Source organism: Balaenoptera borealis, assembly GCF_965194805.1.
Source record: "Balaenoptera borealis genome assembly, chromosome: 1".
Lineage (NCBI taxonomy): Eukaryota > Metazoa > Chordata > Mammalia > Artiodactyla > Balaenopteridae > Balaenoptera > Balaenoptera borealis.
In genome coordinates, this window is record NC_138860.1 from 106,000,673 (window position 1) to 106,026,599 (window position 25,927).

General features: G+C 38.2%; 1 protein-coding gene and 1 long non-coding RNA gene across 10 annotated transcripts in view; one reads left to right on the forward strand and one right to left on the reverse strand.

Moving 5' to 3' along the window:
- CDC14A (cell division cycle 14A) overlaps positions 1-25,927 on the reverse strand; it is a 176,290-nt gene that overhangs the window by 111,924 nt on the left and 38,439 nt on the right. For 6 of the 9 annotated variants that reach the window (XM_082384469.1, XM_082384467.1, XM_082384466.1 and 3 more), the window contains one exon: positions 3,837-3,916. The exons of the other annotated variants lie outside the window; for them this stretch is intronic. In XM_082384469.1, the coding sequence (XP_082240595.1) occupies positions 3,837-3,916 (80 nt within the window). The remainder of the gene's footprint in view (positions 1-3,836; positions 3,917-25,927) is intronic. 9 annotated transcript variants of the gene reach the window in all.
- Positions 1-25,927, forward strand: part of LOC309626461 — a 200,530-nt gene that overhangs the window by 1,619 nt on the left and 172,984 nt on the right. The gene's annotated exons all lie outside the window — the stretch shown is intronic.

A 25,927-nucleotide genomic window follows, 5' to 3' on the forward strand; every position in this document is an offset into this window, starting at 1 on the left:
TAATGCAGAAGTGGGATAAAAAAATCTAGACAATGAAGATAAAGATGTAATTTAACAATAAGTGGGGTGGAATATCTAGTGGATGATAGAATCCAGATTATCAAAGGAAGGCAAAGGCAATGATGACTGACTAGAATTAGTATGAAGATGATTCTTGATAATACTGCATTAGCCTTAGTTGAATCTGGGCAGTAGACTAAAATCAACGCACATCTTATCTCAGCATTAGGAAAAAAATTGTTTCTGTCGTAAAATTCCAGAAAACTAGTAGTATTCTTTCAACTAAATTTTCCACTGAATTATGAATGCACACTGTGTGGTATTTTCTGCTTCAAATGTATGATTTATGAAGAGTCTGGATTTAGAAATGCAACTTAATGTAAATACATTAAGTTGTACACCAACTCTTGGTGCCACATTATCAGAAAAATACAGCTTAGTTATATTCAAGGTCAAACTTTTAGTTGGAAATAGGTGCCTAAACAAAGGGGGAAAAAATGCCTGATGTTTGTGTTAAGCATTCTTTTATTCAGGTAAACAAATAACTAAAACTCTCTATGTCTAACAACATTAAAATATTCTCCAGAGTATTTGCTCAGTTTCTTTCTTCTAAAATACATTTGAGACCATGTGACTTAAAAAGCTACAGTTAAAAAGATAGGAAATGACCTAAATGTCTACCTGTCAGAGACCAATTAAATGCATTCTTGTACATTATACAGCAGTAAGACAGAATGAGAAAGGAAGCTCTCTATTTACTGATGTGAAAAGATATATCCAAGATGAGTTAAGTGAAAAAAAATCAAGATGCAGAATAGTACATACAGTATGTTACATTTTGGGATAAAATGGGGAAAATAAGACTGTACATCTTTATTTGCTTATATATGCATAAAGAAACTCTAGAAGGATATAGAATAAACTAATACCAGAAGTTATTTGGAAAGGACTGGACAGATAAGAATCAAGGGTGGGAGAGAGAGTTTTCACTATAAACTATATATATTTTAAAATATTTGAATCATGTTAATGTATTTATATTTTCAAATATTTAAATAAAAACAATTTGGAAAAATAAGCTACAATTATAACAATTATGATTTAATTCTAAGTTAAGTAGTAATAATTTTCTTACTATCTTTTCTTCCATTCTAATCTTATCAATTATTCAAAGATTCTAGTTCTCAGGAAACAAATTAATTACCTATCACATATAAGCTAAAATATAATTATGCTTAAAGGAAGAATTCATTCTTTCCTTCTCCTTCTCCAGTATCTTCATCTAAATTCACAGTTAAGCATAGCAAGGCTCATCTGGCTTGTGAAACAAATACATCTCCCATGACTTCTGAGTAGATACTACCACAAGCATAAAAATTAATATATATTTTCCACTTAAAATGTCTGAATAGCCACAATGTCCACTGGGTCTATTGACTGGAATTACAATTTCACAAATGTTACAGCATTACAATTCCCAGGTGCATGTGTTGTTTTCAAAATAACAACAAAAAATTGTAAACATTTTTCTGATTTAAAAAACGAATTTAATGAGGCCTCACTGTCTCAAGGAAAAGTACACCTATGATGCCTTCACAGTTGCTGGCCCCTCTCTCACCACGGATCCTATGGCTCCTACCACAGAGGATGCTGGAAGTTGCCTCAGACACAGTCCCTTCCAGGGCTTTCCAATAGGGTACACAGATGCCTAAGTTTTCCTCCTCTACCTGCGAAACCCTTTAAGAGTTTAGTTTAAATGAGTCTGATACTTTCTCGCATTTCTGTCAGAATCTTTTCTTCTATTTTGATAAAACCCAACTTTTTAACAATTAATTATGTGCCTATAGAGCTACCTGCCCCTACTAGAATGTGTGATCATTAGAAATACTTCCTATTCATATTTATATCCTTGTGGATAATCCTTATTTCTTATTAATAATAGTAATAGTACTAACAACAACAAGAAAAACAAAAACCAGGTACTGCACCAGGCACGGTGATACATGCATTACCTCATTTAATCCTCAGGATAGCTCTGAAGCCCTTGTACAGAAAAGGAAACTGAAGCTCAGAGAGGATAAGTAATTTGCCCAAGTTACATATACTTATTTATTACATACAGAAAAGAGCAGAATGAACCTTCGAACCCAGGCAGTGTCTCTGCCTCCAAATCATGCACTCTTAACCACTTTGCTTAGAATTTAGGAAGTGATTAATATTATCATTATTACTGCAATGAACTGAAAGTCTGTGTCCCCCCAAAAGTCATATGTTGAAAGCCTAATCCCCAATGGGATGGTATTAGGAGGTGGGACCTTGGGAAGTAGTTAGGTCATGAGGGTAGAGCCCTCATGAATGGGATTAGTGCCCTTATAAGAGGTACCCCAGAGAGTTTTTCTGCCCTCTTTCCACTATGTGAGGACACAGCGAGAAGTAAGCAGTCTACAGCCCTGAAGAGAGCCCTCACCAGAACTTGACCATGCTGGCACCTGATCAGCCTGCAGAACTGTGAGAAACAAATTTCTGTTGTTTACAACCCACCCAGTCTATGGTACTTTGTTATAATAGCCCAAATTAACTAAAACAATAACCCTTTTCTAAAAAATAGAATTGTACAAAGAGTTTTCATACTATAGAAGCCATTAGAAGTGGGAGCAAAAAAGCTTTGTCTTCACCATGAAAACTCTCTTCTACATAATCTGTAACCTTTTATCTGTCCTTCAATGGCTAATTAGCTCATCCTCTAGGTCGCTTGAGGATATCTTCCTCTCACTGTCCCAATTCCAGTACTTTACCCCTTGCTTTCACCGAGAAGATCAAGCATACTAGGTGCTGTTGTCCCGATTCCTCCTCCTCACCTGACACCAACCCTGGGCCTAATAACCCTCCCTCTTGTGGTCTGAGAAACAGACGTGGGAATCCTTTGGATCTTAGGGGATTTAGTCTTAATTTATTCATTAAAATAAATATTTACAAAAAGCACTTGTAAGTGTCAGGCACTGGGACCTGCCCTCTGTGAGTTTACAGGAGAGTAATGAAGACAAAGAGGCCTCCTCAATCTTTCCTGTTCCTTTCTTTCATTATTGTTGGTAATTTTGATATTAGTAACAATGATAAGCAATCCATATGCTTGTAGATTTGGACACACAAATAAACAAAAAGGCAAAAATATTAGAATCGTTCACAATTCTATCAGAGATGACTGTTGTGGAAGTTCTTCTGAAGTAGAAGTAGTACATTTCCTTCTACTCTTTAAATAAGCTCAAGTTTACATGAAATTTTTTAAATATCTTCTTTAGGGGATACTTACAAAACATTCTTTTCCAGCACTGTAATGAGAGACAGGCTTCCTCAGGATGGAAGCTAGATTTGTCTGCTAAACAGGTGATTTAGGGTCCCCACTAAATACGTACTTCTGGGAAGGTGCTTTGAGGCTCTTATTCTATATTCCCAGCCCCTGACATTTGGTCAGATCTCAATCAATGCTCACAAAATGAAAGAATGAATGGATGAATCAGTGATGTAGATTACTGAAATCTAACAAATCTTGACATGGTTTTTAGGTCATAAATCAGGCACTGTTTGTTCTTAAACAGTCAAGGTATAGAAAGAATTCAAGGAAAAAGTTAATTCTTAAAAAGGGAAAGCTATTTTATTCTTACTAGGTGGGGGAGGGGTCTCTACAAAAATAAAACAATAAAAACTACTGTCTCATTTCATTCCATGTAATATCATGGTCACACTCTTCATACAATTAAAAAACACAATTCTCTAATTCTAAAGTAGCGAGCTGTCTAGCAAAGTGGCCATAGCTCAAGTCTCACAAGCAGTTATACCTGAATGGAAGATAGGGGGGATTTGAGCCAGATAGGAGTGCTCTGTAGGCTTCTTCTGGTGTCTTCTTTAAATAGATTACCTAAGACAAATAAATAGCAACATTTAGAACACCACCAAAGAATGACACAAAACTAACTTAATTACTCACCAAATTGCATTTCCCTTCTTCCACTTTGAAAGTGACAACTGTCATGGTGATAATGTTGATCTTTAGACAGCAAGCAAGCTGCCAAAATTTCCTTTTCAGCTTGAAGCGGAACAACAGCCTTTGGCTTAAGGATGAGTAAGAGCTTAAAGACACAGGGCAAATCCATAAAGGGGCCATCCAGGGCTGTTTACAAGGCACACTGAACAGATACAATGGCAAGGTTTTCCCTTTTGGGAGCAGAATAATTGTACCTCCGTTATTGAACTGTGTGTTCACCAAAGACCAATACAGACCTCCCTGTCCTTTGTAGAAGATCTGCTGTGAGGCAATTTAGTTCCTGGTGAATTCTGAAAGACATCTCAGGGCACAATACCCTTGGGAGATCTACAGAGTTCTCTGTCTGCTCTGAGGAAAGCGCATGTTGCTCTCTAAACAATGAATAAAATCACAATGAAATGGGGGGAAGTGCATGCAGGTAAGAGCACTGGGAAACATATTGGCTCGGCTCTTGGTGTCGAGGATACTTAAACCCCTCCAGTCCAGCATGATAAACTAATCTTAAATAAAGAAACAAACAAAAAAGAGCTCTTAAAACTAGTAAACAACTTCCATTTAATCAACTTATTGACTATATACTAGGTGCTAGGCACTGTGTCAGGTACTGGCACCTCTCTTAAAAGAATTTACATTTGTGGGGCAAAACAAAATAATTAACAAAAATAAATACGGTCTGAGATAAGCGCTGAAAAGGAAATAAGCAGAGTATTGGAAAGAGAGTAGACTTACTTAATACCTTGACGTGGTCAGGGAGGGGTCTCTTGGAGATATTCAGGAGGAGAGCCATGGGAACAGCTAAGGGAAAGGAGGAACAGCAAGGGCCAGGGTCCTTGAGGGGGAAAGAGCTTGATGAGTTGGACAGAGGAGATGAGTGCGGCTAGAGCAGGCGGGGAAGGGAAAGCCAGGTAGTGTTCAGATTGTGAAGAGCACTGCAAACCACGAGGAGAGGTTGGTTTTATTCTAAGAGCAATTTAATATTTTAATTCTCAGACAGGAGCACTGATCATTTTCCTCTATAGTCTGAATCAACTTTCATCCCTAAAATCCTCTCTACCTAGAATGAATGACATTATTTCCTTAATATGTTCCAACATCAAAACCCTATGCATTAGTACATATAGTAATATTACATATAATTTTATATATTTATATAAATAAATACATACAATAATATATATGTATATATACATACATGCATATATATATTTATAAGCTTGTAAAGACAAGAGAGAAATAATTTTTGAAATGGTTGACTAGGCACTGTAGACTAAAATGGTTTTCCGTAAACATCAGTCATTCCTATGGATATACAGATATCAAAAAAAAAAAAAAAAAAAAAAAACAACCCTATGCATTTCAATAAGAATGACAGGGCTTCCCTGGTGGCGCAGTGGTTGAGAATCTGCCTGCCAATGCAGGGGACACGGGTTCGAGCCCTGGTCTGGGAAGATCCCACATGCCGCAGAGCAACTGGGCCCGTGAGCCACAACTACTGAGCCTGCGCGTCTGGAGCCTGTGCCCCGCAATGAGAGAGGCCGCGAGAGTGAAAGGCCCGCGCACTGCAATGAAGAGTGGCCTCCACTTGCCGCAACTGGAGAAAGCCCTCGCACAGAAACGAAGACCCAACGCAGCCATAAATAAATAAATAAATAAATATTAAAAAAAAAAAAAAAAAAAAAAAAAAAAAAAAAAAAAGAATGACAGAGTCCCAGTTCTTAAAAAGTAGGGTTTTCTTCTCTACTTACAAAGTTTCTTTGAGCTTTACGCTGTTCCACTAGCAATATATTACATGTACTTAATTATTAATAATTTCAGGACTAGAAAACACTTCAATTCTCTAAAGAAAGAAAGCTAAAATAAATACATAAAAAGATACTTCTAACTTTATTAAGAAAGCTCCATATTCTTGTGACAAGTAAACAAGAAGGTCTGATAAAGCACACACCAAACAAAGCAAATTGAATATGAAACAAAAACAGCACAGAAAATGAAACCACAGTAAAAGAATGATCGAGACATGAGACACAGATTCCACCAACGGAGAACCACACCTCAAGCTGCAGCTCAAATAATTACAAAAATTCACTTAAACCAACCCTAGCTTTAAAGACCATTTTCAGTAACCAATATTAAAACAGGACTTTGTTGTTCCCTAACGAGTAGGTTATATAATATACTCAACAGAGTTGGTTATGATGCAGTGATTTTTCAAACCTAAAGATGCAGCAGTATTTGCAAGCTGACTACGCCTGCTAAAAGGGAAAGCTGCTTGTAGAAAGCTCCTGTGTTTGGATTAGATAATTAAAGCTTATACAACCACCTTTGAAAAGCAAAAATACATTTCCCGCTTCAGGAGAATTACATTAATTCTCTTTAATTCTAAGGCAATCATTCTACAGGAGGGACACAACAGCCCACATGAAAGACCTCTTTAGACTGGATACCCCACTGAGTTTTGCTACTCATCTTACCTGCATGACTTAGCACACATGACCCATGTTCTCACACTGTAAGATGAGAGTCTTTGTTTTTATTTTTATCCCAATGCTAAATTATTAATAAGTGCAAAGTGAAACCCAACTGAGGCCATCTAAATTCCAGGAAGATTCCAGGGGCAGGTAAATACAATGCCCTTTAACAACCTGATGATAGGTACATGGGGGGGGTGGTGAAATGTTCTAATAAAGGAATGTATTACTGAATGCATGCACATTGGGGTCATTAAAATACCAAATTCCATTTCTCCAGGAGAAAAAATGTCATGGATTCTTATGCCAGGTCTTCTTAGATATGTTTCCTATTAAAAAGAGACAGAGAGACAGACTAGGCCTGATCAGAGGTTGGAAATAAAACAACATTAAGCCTTTGCTGTTGAGGAACCTAAAGCTCAGAAAGGTAAGGAACTTCCCAAACTCGCATTGCTGCTCTGTGATGCAGTTAGAATCCGAACACAGATCTGACACCAAAGCCCACAGTAATTCCATACATCATATCTGCTTAAAAATATAGATGCAGGCAATGGAAGCAGAATCTGGAACACCAACAACAACAAAAAGATTCTTACTCTTCCAATTTCTAAATGCCATTACACTTGACTTTTAAAATTAGGTGACTTCAGGGCATCCCTGGTGGCGCAGTGGTTAAGAATCCACCTGCCAATGCACGGGACACAGGTTCGATCCCTGGTCTGGGAAGATCCCACATGCCACGGAGCAACTAAGCCCGTGTGCCACAACTACTGAGCCTGTGCTCTAGAGCCACAACTACTGAGCCGCGTGCCACAACTACCAAAGCCCACGCACCTAGAGCCCATGGTCTGCAACAAAAGAAGCCACAGCAATGAGCAACGAAGAGCAGCCCCCGCTCGCCACAACTAGAGAAAGCCCATGCTCAGCAATGAAGACCAACACAGCCAAAGATTTTTTTAAAATAAATTTATAAAAAAAAAATAGGTGACTTCAGGGGAATTCCCTGGCAGTCCATGGGTTCCCTGTGACCCGTGTTCAATCCCTGGTCGGGGAACTAAGATCCCACAAACCGCATGGCACGGTCAAAAATATAAATAAATAAAATAAAATTAGGTGACTTCAAACTGTTAACAGTAGTTGTGCCTAAGGAATAGGGCTGAGGGAAGATTAGTGGAAGAAGAAAGAACTTCTACTTTATATTTTCTACTATCTCCACATTTCTTGTATTTTGTAGTAAGGTGTATTAATTTGTTTTTAAATGTGGAGTAACTAAATCAGTTATGAAATGTTAAATGTGTACTATTTCTAAAAATAAAATCTATATTTAACTATTACTCAAAGATTTGTTCCCAGATATTCCAATATTTCTAAAAATACTTTCTGGATAAAAGTAACTTCAAAGCCTCTTCTAAATATCCTGATTTTCCTTTTCTGCTTCTCAGGGAAAAAATAATATGCTGTCTACTCTTCTCACTAAATATTAGCATATAGGAACCCAAACCAGAAGAATCTTCCCCAACTTTTGATTGATACCATTTAACAAAAGCCCTTTGCATAGTGCTTGGTTTGCCATGCCAATTTATCCTTGAAATTAGTGAGTATATGTATGACTTTTATAAAATTGCCCTACTCTTTGCCAGGAAGTCCTATAAACCTTCTCAATAGAACAGCATTTGACATATATGTTCTTACTTTTAACTAAGTAAGAGCCAACCAATTAAAGTGACTATGAGGTTTTTATTTAACAATTAATTAAAATTACAATACTACAACCTAGTATAACATATTATTTACAAATAAGCCAATGTTTCCCAAACTTCAATTAACCATGCATCAACTTTCTCAACTTCTGCCACCACACGTAACACCATGTATTACCATTTCTCTTTAAAGAGACATACCCTTTTAACTTAAATCAATGTATTCTAAAGTGGTTTATATCATTGCTATAAATGGAAAACCAGTATCACTTGCCACAGAGTCTACACATAAATGAATTTTAAAATACATAACTCTTAAAACTGTAAAATGTTTGTGAAGATTAATTGCACATACAAGTGTGGGTTCATTTCTGGGCTCTCTATTCTATTCTGTTGATCTATGTGTCTGTTTTTGTACCAGTACCATACTGCTTTGATGACTGTAGCTTTGTAGTACAGTTTGAAATCAGGGAGCATGATACCTCTAGCTCTTCTTTCTCAAGATTGTTTTGGTTATTCGAAGTCTTTGTGTTTCCATACACAGTTAAGCATTATTTGTTCTAGTTCTGTGAAAAATGCCATTGGGCAATTAATCTACAACAAAGGAGGTAAGAATATACAATGTGGGAAAGACAGCCTCTTCAATAAATGGTGTTGGAAAAACTGGACAGCTACATGCATAAGAATCAAACTGGACTACTCTCTCACACTATGCACAAAAATAAATTCAAAACGGATTAAAGACTTAAATATAAGACTGAAACCATAAAACTTCTAGAAGAAAACATAGGCAGTACTCTCTTTGACAACAGTCTCAATAATATTTTTCTGGATATGTCTCTTCAGGCAAGGGAAACAAAAGCAAAAATAAAGGGGACTATATCAAACTAAGAAGCTTTGCACAGTGAAGGAAGCTATCAGAAAAACAAAAAGAACACCTACTGAATGGGAGAAGATATTTGTAAATGATATATCTGATGAGGGGTTAATATCCAAAATATACAAAGAACTCATACAACTCAACATCAAAAAAATAAACAACCCAATTAAAAAACGGGCAGAGGATCTGAATAGACTATTTTCCAAAGAAGACATACAGATGACCAACAGCCACATGAAAAGATGCCCAACATCACTAACCAACAGGGAAATGCAAATCAAAACCCCAATGAGATATCACCTCACACCTGTCAGAATGGCTATTATCAAAAAAGACAACAAACAGCAAATGAAGAAAACAAAACCCTTCTGCACTGCACTGGGAATGTAAATTGGTATAGCTGCTATGGAAAACAGTAGGGAGATTCCTCAAAAAGTTAAAAATAAAACTACCATAGGATCCAGAAATTCCACCCCTGGGTATTTATTCAAAGAAAACAAAAACACTAATTTGAAAAGATATATGCCCCCCTATATTTGTTGCAGCATTATTTACAAAAATAGCCAAGATATGCAAGCAACCCAAGTGCCCATCAATAGATGAATAGATAAAGAAGATGTAATACACAATGGAATATTACTCAGCCATAAAAAAGAATGAAATCTTGCCATTTGCAACAACATGGATGGACCTAGAGAGTATTATGCTAAGTGAAATAGACAGAGAAAGACAAATACTGTATGATTTTACTTATATGTGAAATCTAAAAAACAAAACAAATGAACAAACATAAAACAGAGTGGTTGCCAGAGGTGAGGGAGGTGAGGGGAGGAAAGAAATAGGTAAGGGAGATGAAGAGGTACAAACTTCCAGATGCAAAATAAATACGTCATGGGTATGAAATGCACCATGTGGGGAATATAGTCAATAACTATACAGTATCTTTGAATGGTGACATATCACAACTAGACTATTACCATGTTGATAATTTTGAAATGTACAGAAATACCAAATCACTATGTTGTGTAACAGGAACTAACGTAGTATTGTAGGTATTATACCTCAAAAACAGATAGGGCTTCCCTGGTGGCGCAGTGGTTGAGAGTCTGCCTGCCGATGCAGGGGACACGGGTTCGAGCCCTGGTCTGGGAAGATCCCACATGCCGCGGAGCAACTAGGCCCGTGAGCCACAACTACTGAGCCTGCGCATCTGGAGCCTGTGCTCCGCAAAAAGAAAGGCTGCAACAGTGAGAGGCCCGCGCACCACGATGAAGAGTGGCCCCCACTCGCCGCAACCGGAGAAAGCCCTCGCACAGAAACGAAGACCCAACACAGCCAAAAATAAATAAATAAATTTATATTAAAAAAAAAAAAACAGATAAACTCATAGAAAGAGAGATCAGATTTGTGGTTACCAGACGTAGGGGCTTACAGGAGGGGGAACTGGATGAAGGTGGTCAAAAGGTACAAACTTCCAGTTATAAGATAAATAAGTACTAGGGATGTAATGCACAACATGATAAATATAATTAGCACTGTTGTATGCTATGTATGAAAGTTGTTAAGAGTGTAAATCCTAAGAATTCTCATCATAAAAAAATTCTGTTTCTTTAATTTTGTGTCTATATGAGATGATGGATGTTCACTAAACCTATAGTGATAATATTTCATGATGTATGTAACTCAAATCATTATGTTACACACCTTAAACTTATACAATGCTGTAGGTCAATTGTTAAACTTATACAATGCTGTATGTCAACTGTATCTCAATAAAAGTGGAAGAAAAAAGTAAAATAAAATAAAATAAAATAAAATAAAATGTTTGTGCACACCACACATTGAGAAACAATGTAACATATAAAGTTTGGACCAATTTTACAGAACAGCAGACCAACCTGGTAAATTAAAATCCTCTTAGAATTAATCTGCAAATACTTCTAAATCATTTCTTTAAACTAAATCCTATGGTCATTAAATCCTTAAAGGCTGTCAAAAAATAATGTATGTGTATTTCAGAAGCAGTTTGAAATTTATTATATTTCCCTACGTAGATAATTTAATCTGTCTGATACACAAGGGATGATTCTTTAAACAACACATGGTTTAATATAGAAGTCTAAACCAGACTCTGAGTCATGAATTTGCTAATGGTCTTTCCCTGGGGACATTTGCCTCAGCTCTTACTATGTTTTTAGCTTTGTTTTTAGGTGTTATTATTTCCCACAAAAAGCCTGATGGCAAAGCCAACACACACCCATAATATATTTAAAAATGAAGCCTGAGCCCCTATGTCAATTATATTTATATTTTGTGATCTGGAAGGTAAAAATACTCTTGAAGATTCTATTTGGCCATCTGAGAGAGTATTCTTCAATTTTGGCTTTTGATTTCCTGTTATTTAATATTTTACTTGTTTATGAAAGAGGTAACAAATGCTGAGAACAGCCTTTCCCATCAGGTACTGCCATAGGAACACTGACATGATAGCTATGAAATCAGCATTACCAACCACTTCTGAGTCAATCAAATTTCTTCAAAATAGAAGTTTCCAGAAAACAGATGTTATAACTTGAAAATAGTCTAGAAGCACTAAAATTTGCTGAATATAGAAGAATCTATACCAAAGATATACCCAAAAAGGAGAGACTTTCTTTAAAGGTTTCAGAAAACTAGGCTTAGCATACACAGAGTACTAAATGCAGACATTACAAAGATGCCCCTAAGACATGTGCTTTGGGTTCTAGCCCACTAATTAGCAGTCATCTTTGGACCCCTTTCTCCAGCCCCCATATAACTTAAAATTATCACACTTGCGAGACAGCAATTGAGGATAGGGATGGGCAGAGGTTTAAAGAAAAGAAAATGTTCTTTCCCTGGTGAAGCTAACCAGTCTAGAACACTCGCTCGGTATGAAACCACTGCTCCCTAATTGGCTTCTCCCAACATCCCCCTTTCCTATCAGGTTCCTCCCCATCACCCAGACAAAATCTCGCAAGTCGTCTTTAACTCTGGCCTCTCTGCTTCACTCTATCTACCCTCATCAAATCAATACACAGACTGATTCCTTCTCCACAGTCTCTTTCAATTATGGCGTGGAACCAGCTTTGGGGGACTGAAACATACCATTTAGAGAAAGAAGCAAAGGATACAAATAGCTTTTCAAATTTTACAAAACCACCACTAGGATTCTGAGCACGTGAGGGGCCCTGAATTTTTAAGTTTCATTAGTTCTCCAGCAGATATGCACTTGACCTTTTTTTTCATGACTATCATCATCACCTTTTCTCAAGCCCTATCACCACATGCTAAGACCCACACCATCTCTCTCAGCCTCCATATCCTGCCTACTCCAGGAATTCTAGAGCAGGGCTCTGAGAGACTCAATCCTGCTCAAAAAGCCCAGCCAGATTGCCAACTCTTCACCAAGATAAGGTCCTAATCCACCTTTCCAGGTGAATTTGTCATTGTTTCTTGAAAGAACTTCATCCACTAGCCTGGACTCCTCACCATTCCCTAATCATAGGTGATACTTTCTAGCACCTGAGGTTTCTTGGAATCCTCTCCACACCCTCTCTGCCTATTAAAATTCTTCCTATTTCATTTGAGACCTAACTCAAATACCACCTCCACGATGTCTTTCTTCTTTAGTTCAGAAACCCTTCCCCTTACCTTTAGGCTTGACCATAAGAGTGATAGTGACCACGATAATGACGATAATAATAAAAGCAAAAAGTTATATAGTATATACTATGTGCCAGGCACTATTCTAAGCGCTTTACATAATTTGGCTCATTAATCCTCACAATCACAATTTCCATTTTATGTGTGAAATGCAGAGAACCCGTTGCCTCAAGGCCACAAAGCTAGGGTGCAGTAGAGTCAGGCAGTCTGGCTCCCACAGCCCCTCCAGCCCACTTCCTGAAGGGCCCCTCACAACTCTGTTGCAATTATTTTCCTTTATGCTAAAGTAGGAAGCTCCTTAAGTGCAGTAACCAAGTGCTCCACACTACAAAGCCTCGTTTGTAGATGCTCAGTAAATATGTGTATGTTTAGTGAATGACTACATTAACCTGGTAAGATACAACGAGTGCACCTGCCCTAGAGGGTTAATTCAGCTCATTTAATAATTAGTGAATGAGATTTTTTGAATGTGTCACTACAACTTTAGTGGTAATGCCCAGAGGACCTAGTGAAATTAACTTTCTGATCCCAGTTATATGAAAGCATCAAACTAGGTACTTAGAGACAATACTTCAATGGTGTGCTAAAAGAGAAAGTAAGAAAGAAACTGATTTCAAACATAGGGGCACAAGATCAAATGATCTGTATAAGCTTACAGAAAGTGTTTCGAGAGCCAAGGCAGGCTACCTGACCCAGACGTTCACTCTCCCACTTCCCCGTGTCTGTTCTGAAGCAACACTCGGCCACTCCCAAAACGTGATAGAAGGCAGGAAGCAAGAAGTGGAACGGAACACAGTCACCAAAGACCAGCATGTATTTACTTAATGCTTACAATCTGCATAGGAACCTGCACACATACAAGGACACAAGGAAAAGTCTGCAACGTCATGATGGTACTTAAAGCTATTGAGATCAAGGGCTCTAAAGGGGGCTGCGGAATGGTCCACAAAGGGACCAGACTCTACCTGAGTCTTCCTTGCATCGTGGTAGCATTTAGATGGCCTCCTGCTCCTCTTCACTGGCACCACAGCTCTAAGTCACTTTGGCAGGGCAGCCTTCTTTGGCAACTTGATGAGATCAGGCCCCTGCCTTATGTTCTCAAAGCTCCCTGCCCTTCTCCTTCGAACTCTTACCCTTGTTTGTCATCACATGTTTCTGTGGTTATTTTAGTCTATCTCCCTGGCTAGGCTTGTAACTCTGAGAGCAGGATTTCTATCTCTTCTGTATCTACAAGACTCACCACTGTGTCTGGCACACAACACACACTCAAAAAATGTTTGACGGCTGCAGGAACAAACAGTGGAGAGAAAGAGAGCGTTTTATGTGAGAACAAGCATGACACGGTCACAGGATACTGATCACCTATTTAGAGAGTAGGTGACAGTGCGTAGTGGTTAGGCACCCCAAGTCCACAGCCAAACTGCCATGCTCTTCACTTATGAGCTGTATTACTGTGCTTCCATTTTCTTACCTATGAAGTGGGGATAATACTGTAATTGCCTCATTAGGCTGCTTGTTGGGAAGATTAAGTGAATTAATAATGTATGTAAAGTGCTCAGAATTGTACCTGACACATGGCTCTTCTATAGCAAGGGACCATAGGAAAAAGATAAACTTGGATCCCAAAATATTTTTTTCTTCTCCTTTTCACCACCTGTATCCATGTGAATCAGGATCCACAACTGCTATTACTTCTGACACCTTAGCCCTAAAGCCTGCCTATACATATAAACATCAAAACATGAGGATGTAAACATCCCTCATGATTGCTATATACCAAGGTGCAACATACAGACCATGATTTAGTTCAACCCTCTCATTTTAACATACAGATATCAATCCTACTCTCAGTTTTGCCTGTTCAAAGGGTCTCCTGAGTCTCCTGGTGCCTTAGTATCAACAACCACAAAATAAATGCACTGTTTCCTGTTTTATCAACCCATTGTCAAAATATCAGAAGATCGTTGATGTGGCCCACATCTCTCTCTAACAAAGTAACCAGAAGAGAGTTGATGTTGTACTCATTTTTCCTTATGTGAACTTCTCACGAACAAAAGAATAAGATTACCAGGTTGGGTTTGTTTTTAGGAGAGGAGAGCAATTACCAGTTATCTACAAAACATAAACCACAGAAGTCCATGGAATGAACATCTATAAAAACACATGATGAGGTGAGAAACTCTGCAAAGAGCTGAAACAAAACTTTTAAAGTCTCTTCCTTGCCTCCCAAGACTTGGTTCTCAGACTTCTTAAGTGTCAGGGCACTTAATTTATAAACTGCTTTTTCCTGAAGACAGCATTAAGTCTTAATTGTCATACACAAGCACAAATAAAATGCTTAATTTTTTATTTTTAGCAACATTTTTCTTCTTTATCATTTCCTCCCATTATAACCAGAGACTGAGAAAACAATATCTGCATTCAACTTTAAAATAAAATTTTAAAATAGGAAAAAGGCAAACATTTCCCAAACGCACAGTTGATTCTACTTTTGTTCTAACTGCTTACAGAAATAAAAATATTCAGTGTTAAACAATCACGAATTAGATAGGTAAGACTAATTACAAACCAGAAATGCAACTGTATAGTTAAAACAACTTGCATTATTCAGTCTATTTTAAGTTTATTCTACTGGTCTAATTAAAACAGAACAAGAATGAATGCATCTTGAGTCTTTGAACACATTGTTAAAGAAAGTCATTCTTCCTGTTCTTCAAGTTTTGAGTCTATTATAAACCACAGATTACAAGGCCTGCAGAGTGTTAGACAATGCATCTGCTTAAAAAATATGGAGGCAACACTAATTATAGAAGAAAGGCAGAACCTCATGTTAGGTCTCTATCTCCATCACTTATTTCTGCCCCAAAAATACTTAAAAATCATCTGGCATCCTCTTCAGAACAAAGTCTAGAAATGACTGTGCTTTTTGGTTAAGGTGATGTCTGCTCTGTAATACTCTCATGTGTTGTCGCTTCACATTTGAATTTGAATTTGAATTTGGGATTTGATATTCAGTGAGTAGGCAGCAGACTTTTCTATTTATGTGAGAATTAGTTTAAAATAGAAATCCTCTCTCCATCACTCTCATGGGTGTAATTAGAGTGAAACCACTGGGAGCTCTTTGACGGGTAATTTAGGAAAATTGCAGACAACATCAGCCATGTGTATCTTTCCATCTAATTTGATGGGAAACAGAACTTTCATAATCAGCCTGAAAAGATGTCTTTCCAGAACTGACAGCTATAGCCACAACAAATATATATCTCTTGCTAGTAGTGTCTCAGTACCACAGCCCTCTCCTGCCTGAGGAGAGCTCATGTCCCAAAACAGATATTGCTGAGCTGGTTGTATCTCATTGAACTAGTCCAGCCCCTTGTTAAGCAAACCAAGGAAACACTAAGCCAATATTCTCAGCACACAGAAGTCAAAAGGGACACCTTTAAAGGGGAAAAGGAGAAAATATTTGGTCCCAAGAAAACCTGAGTCCCTAGTCGCACATAAGCTGAGTACAGGGCTGTTATGTTACAACACACAGATAAACATAACCTTGTATATCATCTATCATTCATCATCAGAAGGCAGTCTCTGCATAAAGCACAAAAATAGACTCACTTCAGAATACCACTTGAATAATACATACTCTCAAATGAAATGGTTTCATATTAAAAACTCCTCATACTGACATTCACTGTTTAATTCTGGGTATAATATGAGCTTTATTTCATAAAAGCTTTCAAATTAAGAAAGAAAAGTAAAAAAAAAAAAAGTGAGAAGAGTAGTTCTTTAAACCAAGGACTGAATTCGATCAAGCTTAGAAGGCAAGAACCATAACTTCATTTATTATGAAGATGCAGATGATAGATCCACTGTAATAGACCAAGAATCAGTGTTTAAATCCTCTTAACACCTATGACCAATCGCAGAAAGCCCTTAACTTGCAAGTCAATTCTACTCCAAAAGCTTATTTGAATTCTATTCCAAAAGCTAATATTTAGATTTCTGGAAATAGTCTCCCAAAGATAAAATCTTATGGTTGTTAGTCCTGTAGCCTAGTCCAAAAATGATAATATATTCCATATTATCATTGAAATCAGATATCTGAAATAAAATGTAGTAGAAAACATTATTTCAAAAACTAAAAACTAAAACAAAATAATTAAATAAGTATGTTTGCTTTTTAAATTATTTTCTCTCAATGCTAGTACTTGAGGAAAGGCTAGGTTAGAAAAACATGAGATCAATGAACATGTTTACAATGACTCTAAAGTGAACCTTGAATTATTTCAAATGTCTGACTGGTACTTTATTACATCTAATTCCACTTCAAAATGCATAGCTTTCCTCAATATTTGGCATTATGATTAGGACTAATTTCAAATCTGAGGCAATGGGAGGCAGGGCAAATATGAGAGGAAAAAGATTTTCTCAATGTAAATAGAGCAAAATAATTGGAAGAAAAACGAATGAGAGAGGTCAAAAACTTTCTGGACACACACAAGAGGAATATGGCCAAACTTGCCAGGTATGGAACCCAACCCAGACTCCATAAGACAAAAGTGTGGCTCGCTTCCCATGACTTAAGGCAACTTACAGCTGCCTCAGATTTCCTAGGAGGGAAGGAGGTAGACCAGACCATCCATTGTATTCATGTTCGTAACTAGAGCACGCACCTGAGGGACCAAAAACAAAAAAGCTTTTTCCTTTTTGGATATAGTCACCTTATGCTTTTTCAATTTGAAAACTTCTAAGACAGAAGCCACACAGCATGTGAACTAAATCTCAGATCTAGAATCTCATAGTAACTTGTAAACTACTGTTCTTTGAATTGACTCAAGAATAGAAAGCCAACAATGAACACAAACAGGGAACTGGTTGTTCTCTTCCAGTACTTACAGAGTTGTTGCTTAGAGAAAGCAGAGAAACAAGAGCTTTGCCCATCAGGCAGGTGTTTGCAGAAAGGATTCAGTGGCAATTTTACTGTGCATTAGCCCAAACTGTTCAAATAGATGTCACATGACAGATGTATCCTACAAGAACATAATATGCTTTATCATTCTTAAATGTATATACTTTTTTAAAGAAGTAACCACGTTCCCTAAATACTTTAGTTTACTAATTTCACAAACAGTAGAACTGAAACAAGTGAAGGAAACTTCAACTTAAATAAAAATAATTTAAATCCAGCCCACAGATCTACTGCATACATACCCAATATGTAATATATAGAAGTCCCTCCACCTTCCCTGCATCTACTGGAAATTTCCCTCTCATTCCGGCTCACTACTGCAGGTAGACCTCACTACTTCCAGAAAACACCCCCTTCAAGAACCCTGGCCAGCGATTTCTCACCACCATCTTTTCATCAGCATCAAGACTTGCATTGCAAAAAAAAAAAAAAAGACTTACATTGCAGATTTACTCATAGTAAGGAAAATGAGGAAAAGGGAGAAGAAAGGAAAAGAAGGAGATGAGCAGAGAATTCTCCAAAGTTCTACACACAGGTAATTAATTTCTTCATACAGCAGTTACTGGTACCAGGCACAATGGGTAATATGCAAGAACAGGCAAATATATTCGTGACCTCATGGAGCATCCTTTGTATGTTACTTCAGATCTTCCAAGCCAGGGGATCACAACTTCAAATATTCCTCAGAAAAACCTTTAAAGCTGTTTAAGATTTAGATATCTTGGCTTCTCCCCCCTGAGATTCTGATTTGCCAGATATGACAGGTCTGGCCCACAGGTATTTCTGATACATAATTATAGTTGAGGACCAATATTAGAAAATGTTATCCTTATAGAAGTCAGAAGGCTCAGTACCTGAATTATATCACAGTACTACAAATATTATTCCCTTAGTTTTAAGTGATAGTTAGTATAAGAAAGGAGGTCTCCATTCTCAATGAAATTCCAACGGCACAATAGGCTTTGCCAATGCCCATGACAACCATGTGACAAATGCACCTCTTCTTTCACTGTCTACTTGTAGACACTGAGCTATATTTTAGGGATATAAAAATGAAGATGACAGGGAAGGCAGACATGTAAATACTCGGACCATCGTGGCACAGTAGCATAAGAGAAATTTGAAACCCAGAGATAACTGGTATCATGGAGAGCTTTGAGTAGGTTTCTAAAAGATGAGTTTTAAAAGTCCTTTTAAGTGCAAATCAGATCATTTCAACTCTAACAGCTTCCCAAGTCATGGAGAATAAAATCCAAGCTCTTCCCCTCACGCACAAGCCCTGGCAGAGACCTCACACCTCATCGCTGTATCAGCCTTTTCACCCGCTGTGCTCCAGCCGCATCGGCTTTCTCTTGGCTCCTCAGTCATACACAAGTTCAGGCCCACCTTAAAGCCTTTGTACTTGCTATTCCCTCTGCCTAGAATGTTCTTCCTCTTTATCAGCTTAACTGTTATCACCTCAAAGACAGCTTCTCTGAACTTCCAATCTGAGCTAGCCAAACACTAGCACACCACCACAAAGCCATTATCACTGACCTTTTATTTCTTTGTTTGTCTCCCCCAGCAGAATATAAGCTCTATGAGGACAGGGATTTTTATCTCTCTCCTTCACTGCTATATCCTTAGAGCCTAGAAGAGTATCTGGCACAGCTGCTCAATAATTATTTGCTCAATGACAGAATGAACAAATGAACCAGATAGAAGGGGAGAGGGAAAGACTATTTCCCATTAAAATGAATAAAGAGTTTTTATTAAACAGTGAAGGCTACAGGAGCCCTCTACTTCCCTCTTTTGACTAAACTACAAGGAAATTCATTCTCAAGTTTTGAGCTCGAGCAAGTCAGAGTCAGTTTCTGTTACACGTAACCAAAAAACTCCAATTATTACAATATTGCTATTCTATATACCAGCCAATTAAGACAGAAGGAGGGGCGAAAGGAAGGGAACAGAGCAACAGGAGAGATGTGATCAGAAACAGAGGAAGGAGAAAGAGATGGAAATAGTAGGGGAAAAAAAAGATGAAGATGGAGAGCTACACAGAGATAACAAGGAGTGTGAACGAGTAACAGGCATAAAGGAAAGCCAAGAGCAAAGTGTGAGAAAACAGGTAACTGGTTACTTCATACATGGTGTTAACTTGGCTACGGGTGTCTACCTGAACGGGGGTGCTGCTAACGAAGAGGGGAAGAAATGGAATGCCAATGATATAGGGGGTTCTTGTCACTCCCTGTTCTGCCTCTTGTGGCAGTTACTTAATTTCTCTAGGTCTCCTAGTACAATGAGGCAGAGGAGGAGGGAAGGGCACGGGTGGGCAGGCAAGGTGAGGGGAGAGCCTATCTAAGGTCCGTCTATTTTTGTAACTTAGGGGAGAATCACTATATACAGCTCCACTGAAGCAGTTCTTCAGAGGAGAAATTACTCCCTGGATTGCTAGAGTAGACACTCCCACCACCATGTCACCCTGTAGTCTTCGTATTTAACTCAAGGTCTAGGTCAACTACTGTTCCTTTAAAAAAAAAAAGTCAAATAAAGTTTATCAAGAAAATCCACTTGCCCACATTCTGGGTAAATCCCCAAATTTTTAACTGTAATAGAATGATCTTAATCAACAACTAAAATCTAACTTCCTCTTCCATGAATTCAGAAGTAAAATACTGTCATCAGCCAGTACACATATATAAAATTTAATATCTAATATATTTTTTAAACTTTGTGTTAATAATGTCATAGCCCGATGTCAGGATATTCTAAAAGTTGTTGTTGTTTTTTAATTCAAATATCTGACTTGGAGGCAAGTAAACAAAATGATTTTAGAAACTGTTTTAAAATATTAAGCACATTTTGTCACTATTTCCATTATTTCACAGATGTGTTTCCAGAAAGACAATAAAACTTAAAATTTGGCTCCTGGCAAAATATGCAGCTTGCTGCCAAAACTACAACTCCCTTACAGACACTGAGAATTTTCTCCAAATTTCAGACATTTCTGAAGGGAACATAACACCACATTCAAACTAATGGGATTTAAGGCTTTCCCAACTCCAAGACAGACAATACCCTGCAACGCTATTAAGAGAGTTACAGCATAACCCCAAATTCTTTGTACAGGATGGGTCCATTCCCATAAGTCTTAATAAGCAGTGGATTTCAAATTGAAAGCACTGCAGCTGAGACCTGGGTTACAGAAGTCAACGGCAGGACCTGGGGTAGGAGTGGTGTGATGAAGACCTCGAGCTTGGAGTCTGTCTGCATCATTCCTCACACACTGTTAACACAAAATCAGTCACGTTGGGAATCTGAATTCCCTCCAGGGCTGTCTCCTATCTTGTTCATTCCTTATTCCTTAAAACAACACAGACAGGCACTATGTTAGGTACTGAGGATATAAATGTGAGTAACAGTCATTCCTCTACTCAAGGAGCTCATTCTAGTAGGAGAGAGATGGCAAAGCAAGTAATAGCAAAGAGCTCATTCTAGTGGATTATATCACACATAATTAATTGCAAGACAAGGTGAGAAAAGCTATAATTAAGCCAGGTTCTGGGTCAGATAATAAGAAATGACAAAATAAACAGTTGGGAGGAGAGGAGAGGAGACTGGACCAATTATGGAAAAAACATCAGAAAGTTTCTCTGAGAAAGGAATTACGGGTGGTTTTTTTTCAATCAATTTACAAATTTCCCAAAGTAGGCCCCACTAATTGACTCACACACCCACTCACGAAAGAACTTTAAAGTCTGATTCATCCTACAGTATGTATCTTCACATGGAAAGGCTTGTCTGTCTGCTCCTTAATTTGAAACTACGAACCACAAATGTTACTCCCCTATTAAATAATTCTCTGAGGTACTACAGCAACTCTAAATATCTCTTTCAGGCTGAACTTACACTTAGCCCGACTATTTACTTTAACCGTGAATTTGCTGACTAACTACATCCCTCGCTTTAGGTTCTCATCATAAGAGCCTGGTTTTCCATAACGAAAATTCAGAAGCCCTATAAGCATTTATTATGGAAGGTGAGAGGGGGTGGACACCAGGAAGCAAGGCTGAGGCAGAGGCACAGTGAAGGAGAGAACTAAGAAAGATGCAGGGGCAGAGTGGCGCTGACATGGGACCTAGTAGCCAGCATGGGCACGGTCTCAGTTTATTGCCGTGGTGACCATATTTGGGGCACTAAGAGTCTTAGGAATAACTCAACACACAGCAACCTCAACGGAGCTGCAGTTAGCTCCTGCTTTATGTAAAATTTCAGAAAGTACATATGGAGAGGGCTTTTCAGTTATTAGTTCACTGTCCGTAATGGGGAAAAGGCCACTATTTTATTCACTATGTCAAAAAGAAAAAAAAGACTTTAAATAAAATTTACATAGATTAAAAGTATGCATTCAAAAACCCTTACAAACCTAAGGTTTAAGATTAGATGTCATGGGGCTTCCCTGGTGGCACAGTGGTTGAGAATCTGCCTGCCAGTACAGAGGACACGGGTTTGAGCCCTGGTCTGGGAGGATCCCACATGCCGCGGAGCAACTGGGCCCGTGAGCCACAACTACTGAGCCTGCGCGTCTGGAGCCTGTGCTCCCCAACAAGAGAGGCCGCGATAGTGAGAGGCCCGCGCACCGCGATGAAGAGTGGCCCCCGCTCGCCGCAACTAGAGAAAGCCCTCGCACAGAGACGAAGACCCAACACAGCCAAAAATAAATAAATAAATAAATAAATTTATTAAAAAAAAAAAAAAAGATTAGATGTCGTGAGGTCAATAGGGCGTTACATATCATGAGCACAAATTTAGAAACTAAACTAGACAGGCACTCACATAACAGACCCAGAGGCAGGCTCAGCACCGGCTCCTCAGGGCCCCCAGTGCTGACCCAAGCACTGACCTTTCTCATTCAAGGTTGTCCCCAGATGAATAAATGCACATTTGGGCTGCCAGGAAGAAGGGGATGTGTAGGAGAGGAGTTTGAGGGAAACATAGTGATTTAAATGGAAGTGCGATAGCCAAAGATAAATTGTATTATTCGAGGGCTTAAAACAAACTCAGCTTTTTCTAATAATCAAGTAGCAAATGAATGAAAATCATGTGAGAGCCGGCTGTACATCTTGATATTTAGAGAGAGGCACCTCTGAGGAGTTCAGGACACTTTAAAATTTACTTAAGCTGTTTGCGTTAATTGTAGACTAACCCAGATGTGCCAAACAATCACCTGCGTGTTCAGTGTCAAAATCGATGCCCTAAAAAACATGCAAATACATTTCAGATCTAAGCACAGCAAGCAGATTCTCCAATGGCTGGGAGCAGCAAAATCAATTTAATGGATAAAGACTTTTCTTTAATAAAATAGGACAGAATATAAAACGTCAGTATACCTCACCCATTGTAAGGTAAAAATTGTTTCATGAACCTTTTGTTTCAATTATTCATGGGAATGGTATGTGCATGTCTGTGTGTGTGTGTGTGTGTGTGTGTGTGTGTGTGTGTATGAGTATGTGAACTAAGCTGCAATGTAAAACATGTTTCCTACTGTGGATTATAGTGAAAAAAGCTTGGAAAACTCAGTCCTAACTGCTTCATGTCACTTCTTGGTTCTCCTGTTTTTCTATCACTCCTGACACTTAGAACCACTTTAGGACATCCATAGACATCACTGAGGCGAATGTGAGGAAAACTGCCATTTCACCTGGTTGCTACACAAACTTATTGGGGTGTTAGCTCCATCAGCCAGAATTAACGCTTAGATGCTGCCTGGAAGAGAAACTGCATGACCAGTGTATTTGAAACGTTGCTTTCCAACTGGAACATCCTACCCTTTCACACTACATGCTGTTTTGGATCTTCTGCAGAATATTGTGGTTTAGACACAGTATTATTACAAGACTAGCACTGCTCAGCTATGCGCTGTGGGTGGATATACCTCCAACTGGGAACTTGGCGGAGGGTTCTAGTCTCTCTCTTTCACTAACTGGATTTGACCCTGGGCAAGACACTTGACCCCTCTGGTCTCAGATTCTCCATCTGAGAAAGCAGGACTGGAGCAGGATTTTTTTTTCCTAGTCAGTTTCTTACAGAGATACTTCAGTGGTTCTGCAAGAGTGAGTCTTTTGGGGTTTTTTTAGCACCAACTCACATTTTGATAATGAATAATGTCTTCAGGGCATTCAGTGTCTCTTTTCTAATTTTTTTCCATAAAAAATGAATACAGTTAAATTTTTTTAATGCAACTGATTGAAAATTTTTCCAGTATTCTTTTTTTTTTTTTTTTTGAGCATTTGAATTAGTTCTTATTGAAAAGTATATGGAGAGTACAAGGACAACTGTTAAAAAAGTGATTGACATTTTAAAACAACTACTTATATGCATAAATAAGGATTTTCCCCTACTGAGAAAAACAGAAATAATGCTGGGGCTAAAATGAAGACTATCATCCAGAACACTGATTTCAAACGTTTATATATATTAACAAAGTCCATTTCAGTTCTCAAATTTTAGAGAGCTATTTAAAACACCTCATTTTACTCCGTAAATTTAAAAAAGTAATGCCTCAAAACACTGTGATTCCTGTTATTTCTATAATTAGTACTGACTTCCTAATTTATTTCTAAGCACTCCAGCTTTTTAATTACCCCATATCAAACTTTCAAGAATCGTGGAAGATAACTTGTTTATCAATGTTACTATGTTTATTTATCAATTAAACATTCGGTCATTCATGCAAGTAGTCATTGAGCACTTAGGATGCGTCAGACACTGTTCTAGATGCTGGGGCTGCTGTGGGGAACAGAACGAAATTTCCCATTCTGAGCATTAAGAAAGTACATCCCGGGCTTCCCTGGTGGCGCAGTGGTTGGGAGTCCGCCTGCCAATGCGGGGGACACGGGTTCGAGCTCTGGTCCGGGAAGATCCCGCGGAGCAACTAAGCCCATGCGCCACAACTACTGAGCCTGCGCTCTGGAGCCCCGAGCTCCACAACGGGAGAGGCCACCGCAATGAGAAGCCTGCGCGCTGCAACAAGGAGTAGCCCCCGCTCACCGCAACTGGAGAAAGCCCGCGTGCAGCAAGGAAGACCCAACGCAGCCAAAAATAAAATAAATAAATTTAAAAAAAAAAGTACATCCCCTTAATTCAGTATGGAAATGAAACAAACGGACATAAGCTTTTCACATAGAAAGTATATGCCTTTTCAAGGCTACTAATGAGATTCAAAACTGTGTGAGCAGACACAGTATCACCCTTGAAATATACTGTCCTAAATACAGTGTGTGTGTGTCTGTGTGTGTGTGTGTGTGTCTGTGTGTGTGTGTGTTTACAGCACAGAGGAAACTTGTTAGCAGGAGAAGGGGAAAAAAAAAAAGACTGAAAAGACTTAGTTAAACTTGAGAAACAAACCTTCCACAAGTGAAAAGCAAACAGCTGATTTCTCTAGCCCACAGCTAAATGAAACATGCAAGGAGAGTTGAAAAAGATAATATCGCTCTATCCATATGCAGAAGATTAACAGAATTTCCAAATTCAAAGAGTTTGAAATTGAAAATGCTTTATGATTTTAGGGAGACTGACCTGCTTAAAGACACCAAAAATGCAAGCCTGCGAGGATAAAAGCCTCTCTGGCCCACTTACAGGCACTAGCATTCTTGCCTATCAAGCTATAAAAGGAAGGAACTGCAAACAGGAAATAGCCCTGCCCCAGCCATAAGCCACTCCTCCCTTCCTCGCCACAATTTCTGTAAGCAGAAGCAAACACTACCTGGTAGGTTTACCAAGAAGCCACAGAGGTTGACAGAACACTGGTAGCTGACATCCACTTTATTACTATTTTAATAAATATTTAAGGTAAACACCTTTATTATTTTGAACCAACTATTTTCTTGATAATTGTACCTACATTTTAAATAACATTTGTTTAACCTATAGTTTTTTAATGATAATTTAAAGCAGTTCTGAAATTGCAATTTATGGATGAACTGTGAGTCAGAAATAAGACAGAAACAAATTCAGAGTCAGTTGGACTGGTTTACCATTTTCCAATGATTTAAACACACACACACACGTTAACCACTTTTAAATAATACTGTCCCAAATATAATTTTTTGTAAAATTCAGTAAACCACTCAGTGTTAATCAATAAGTCCATTATCAGCAGGTCCAATTAACCATCTTTGTATTCAACCACACAGAAGTACTTATTAA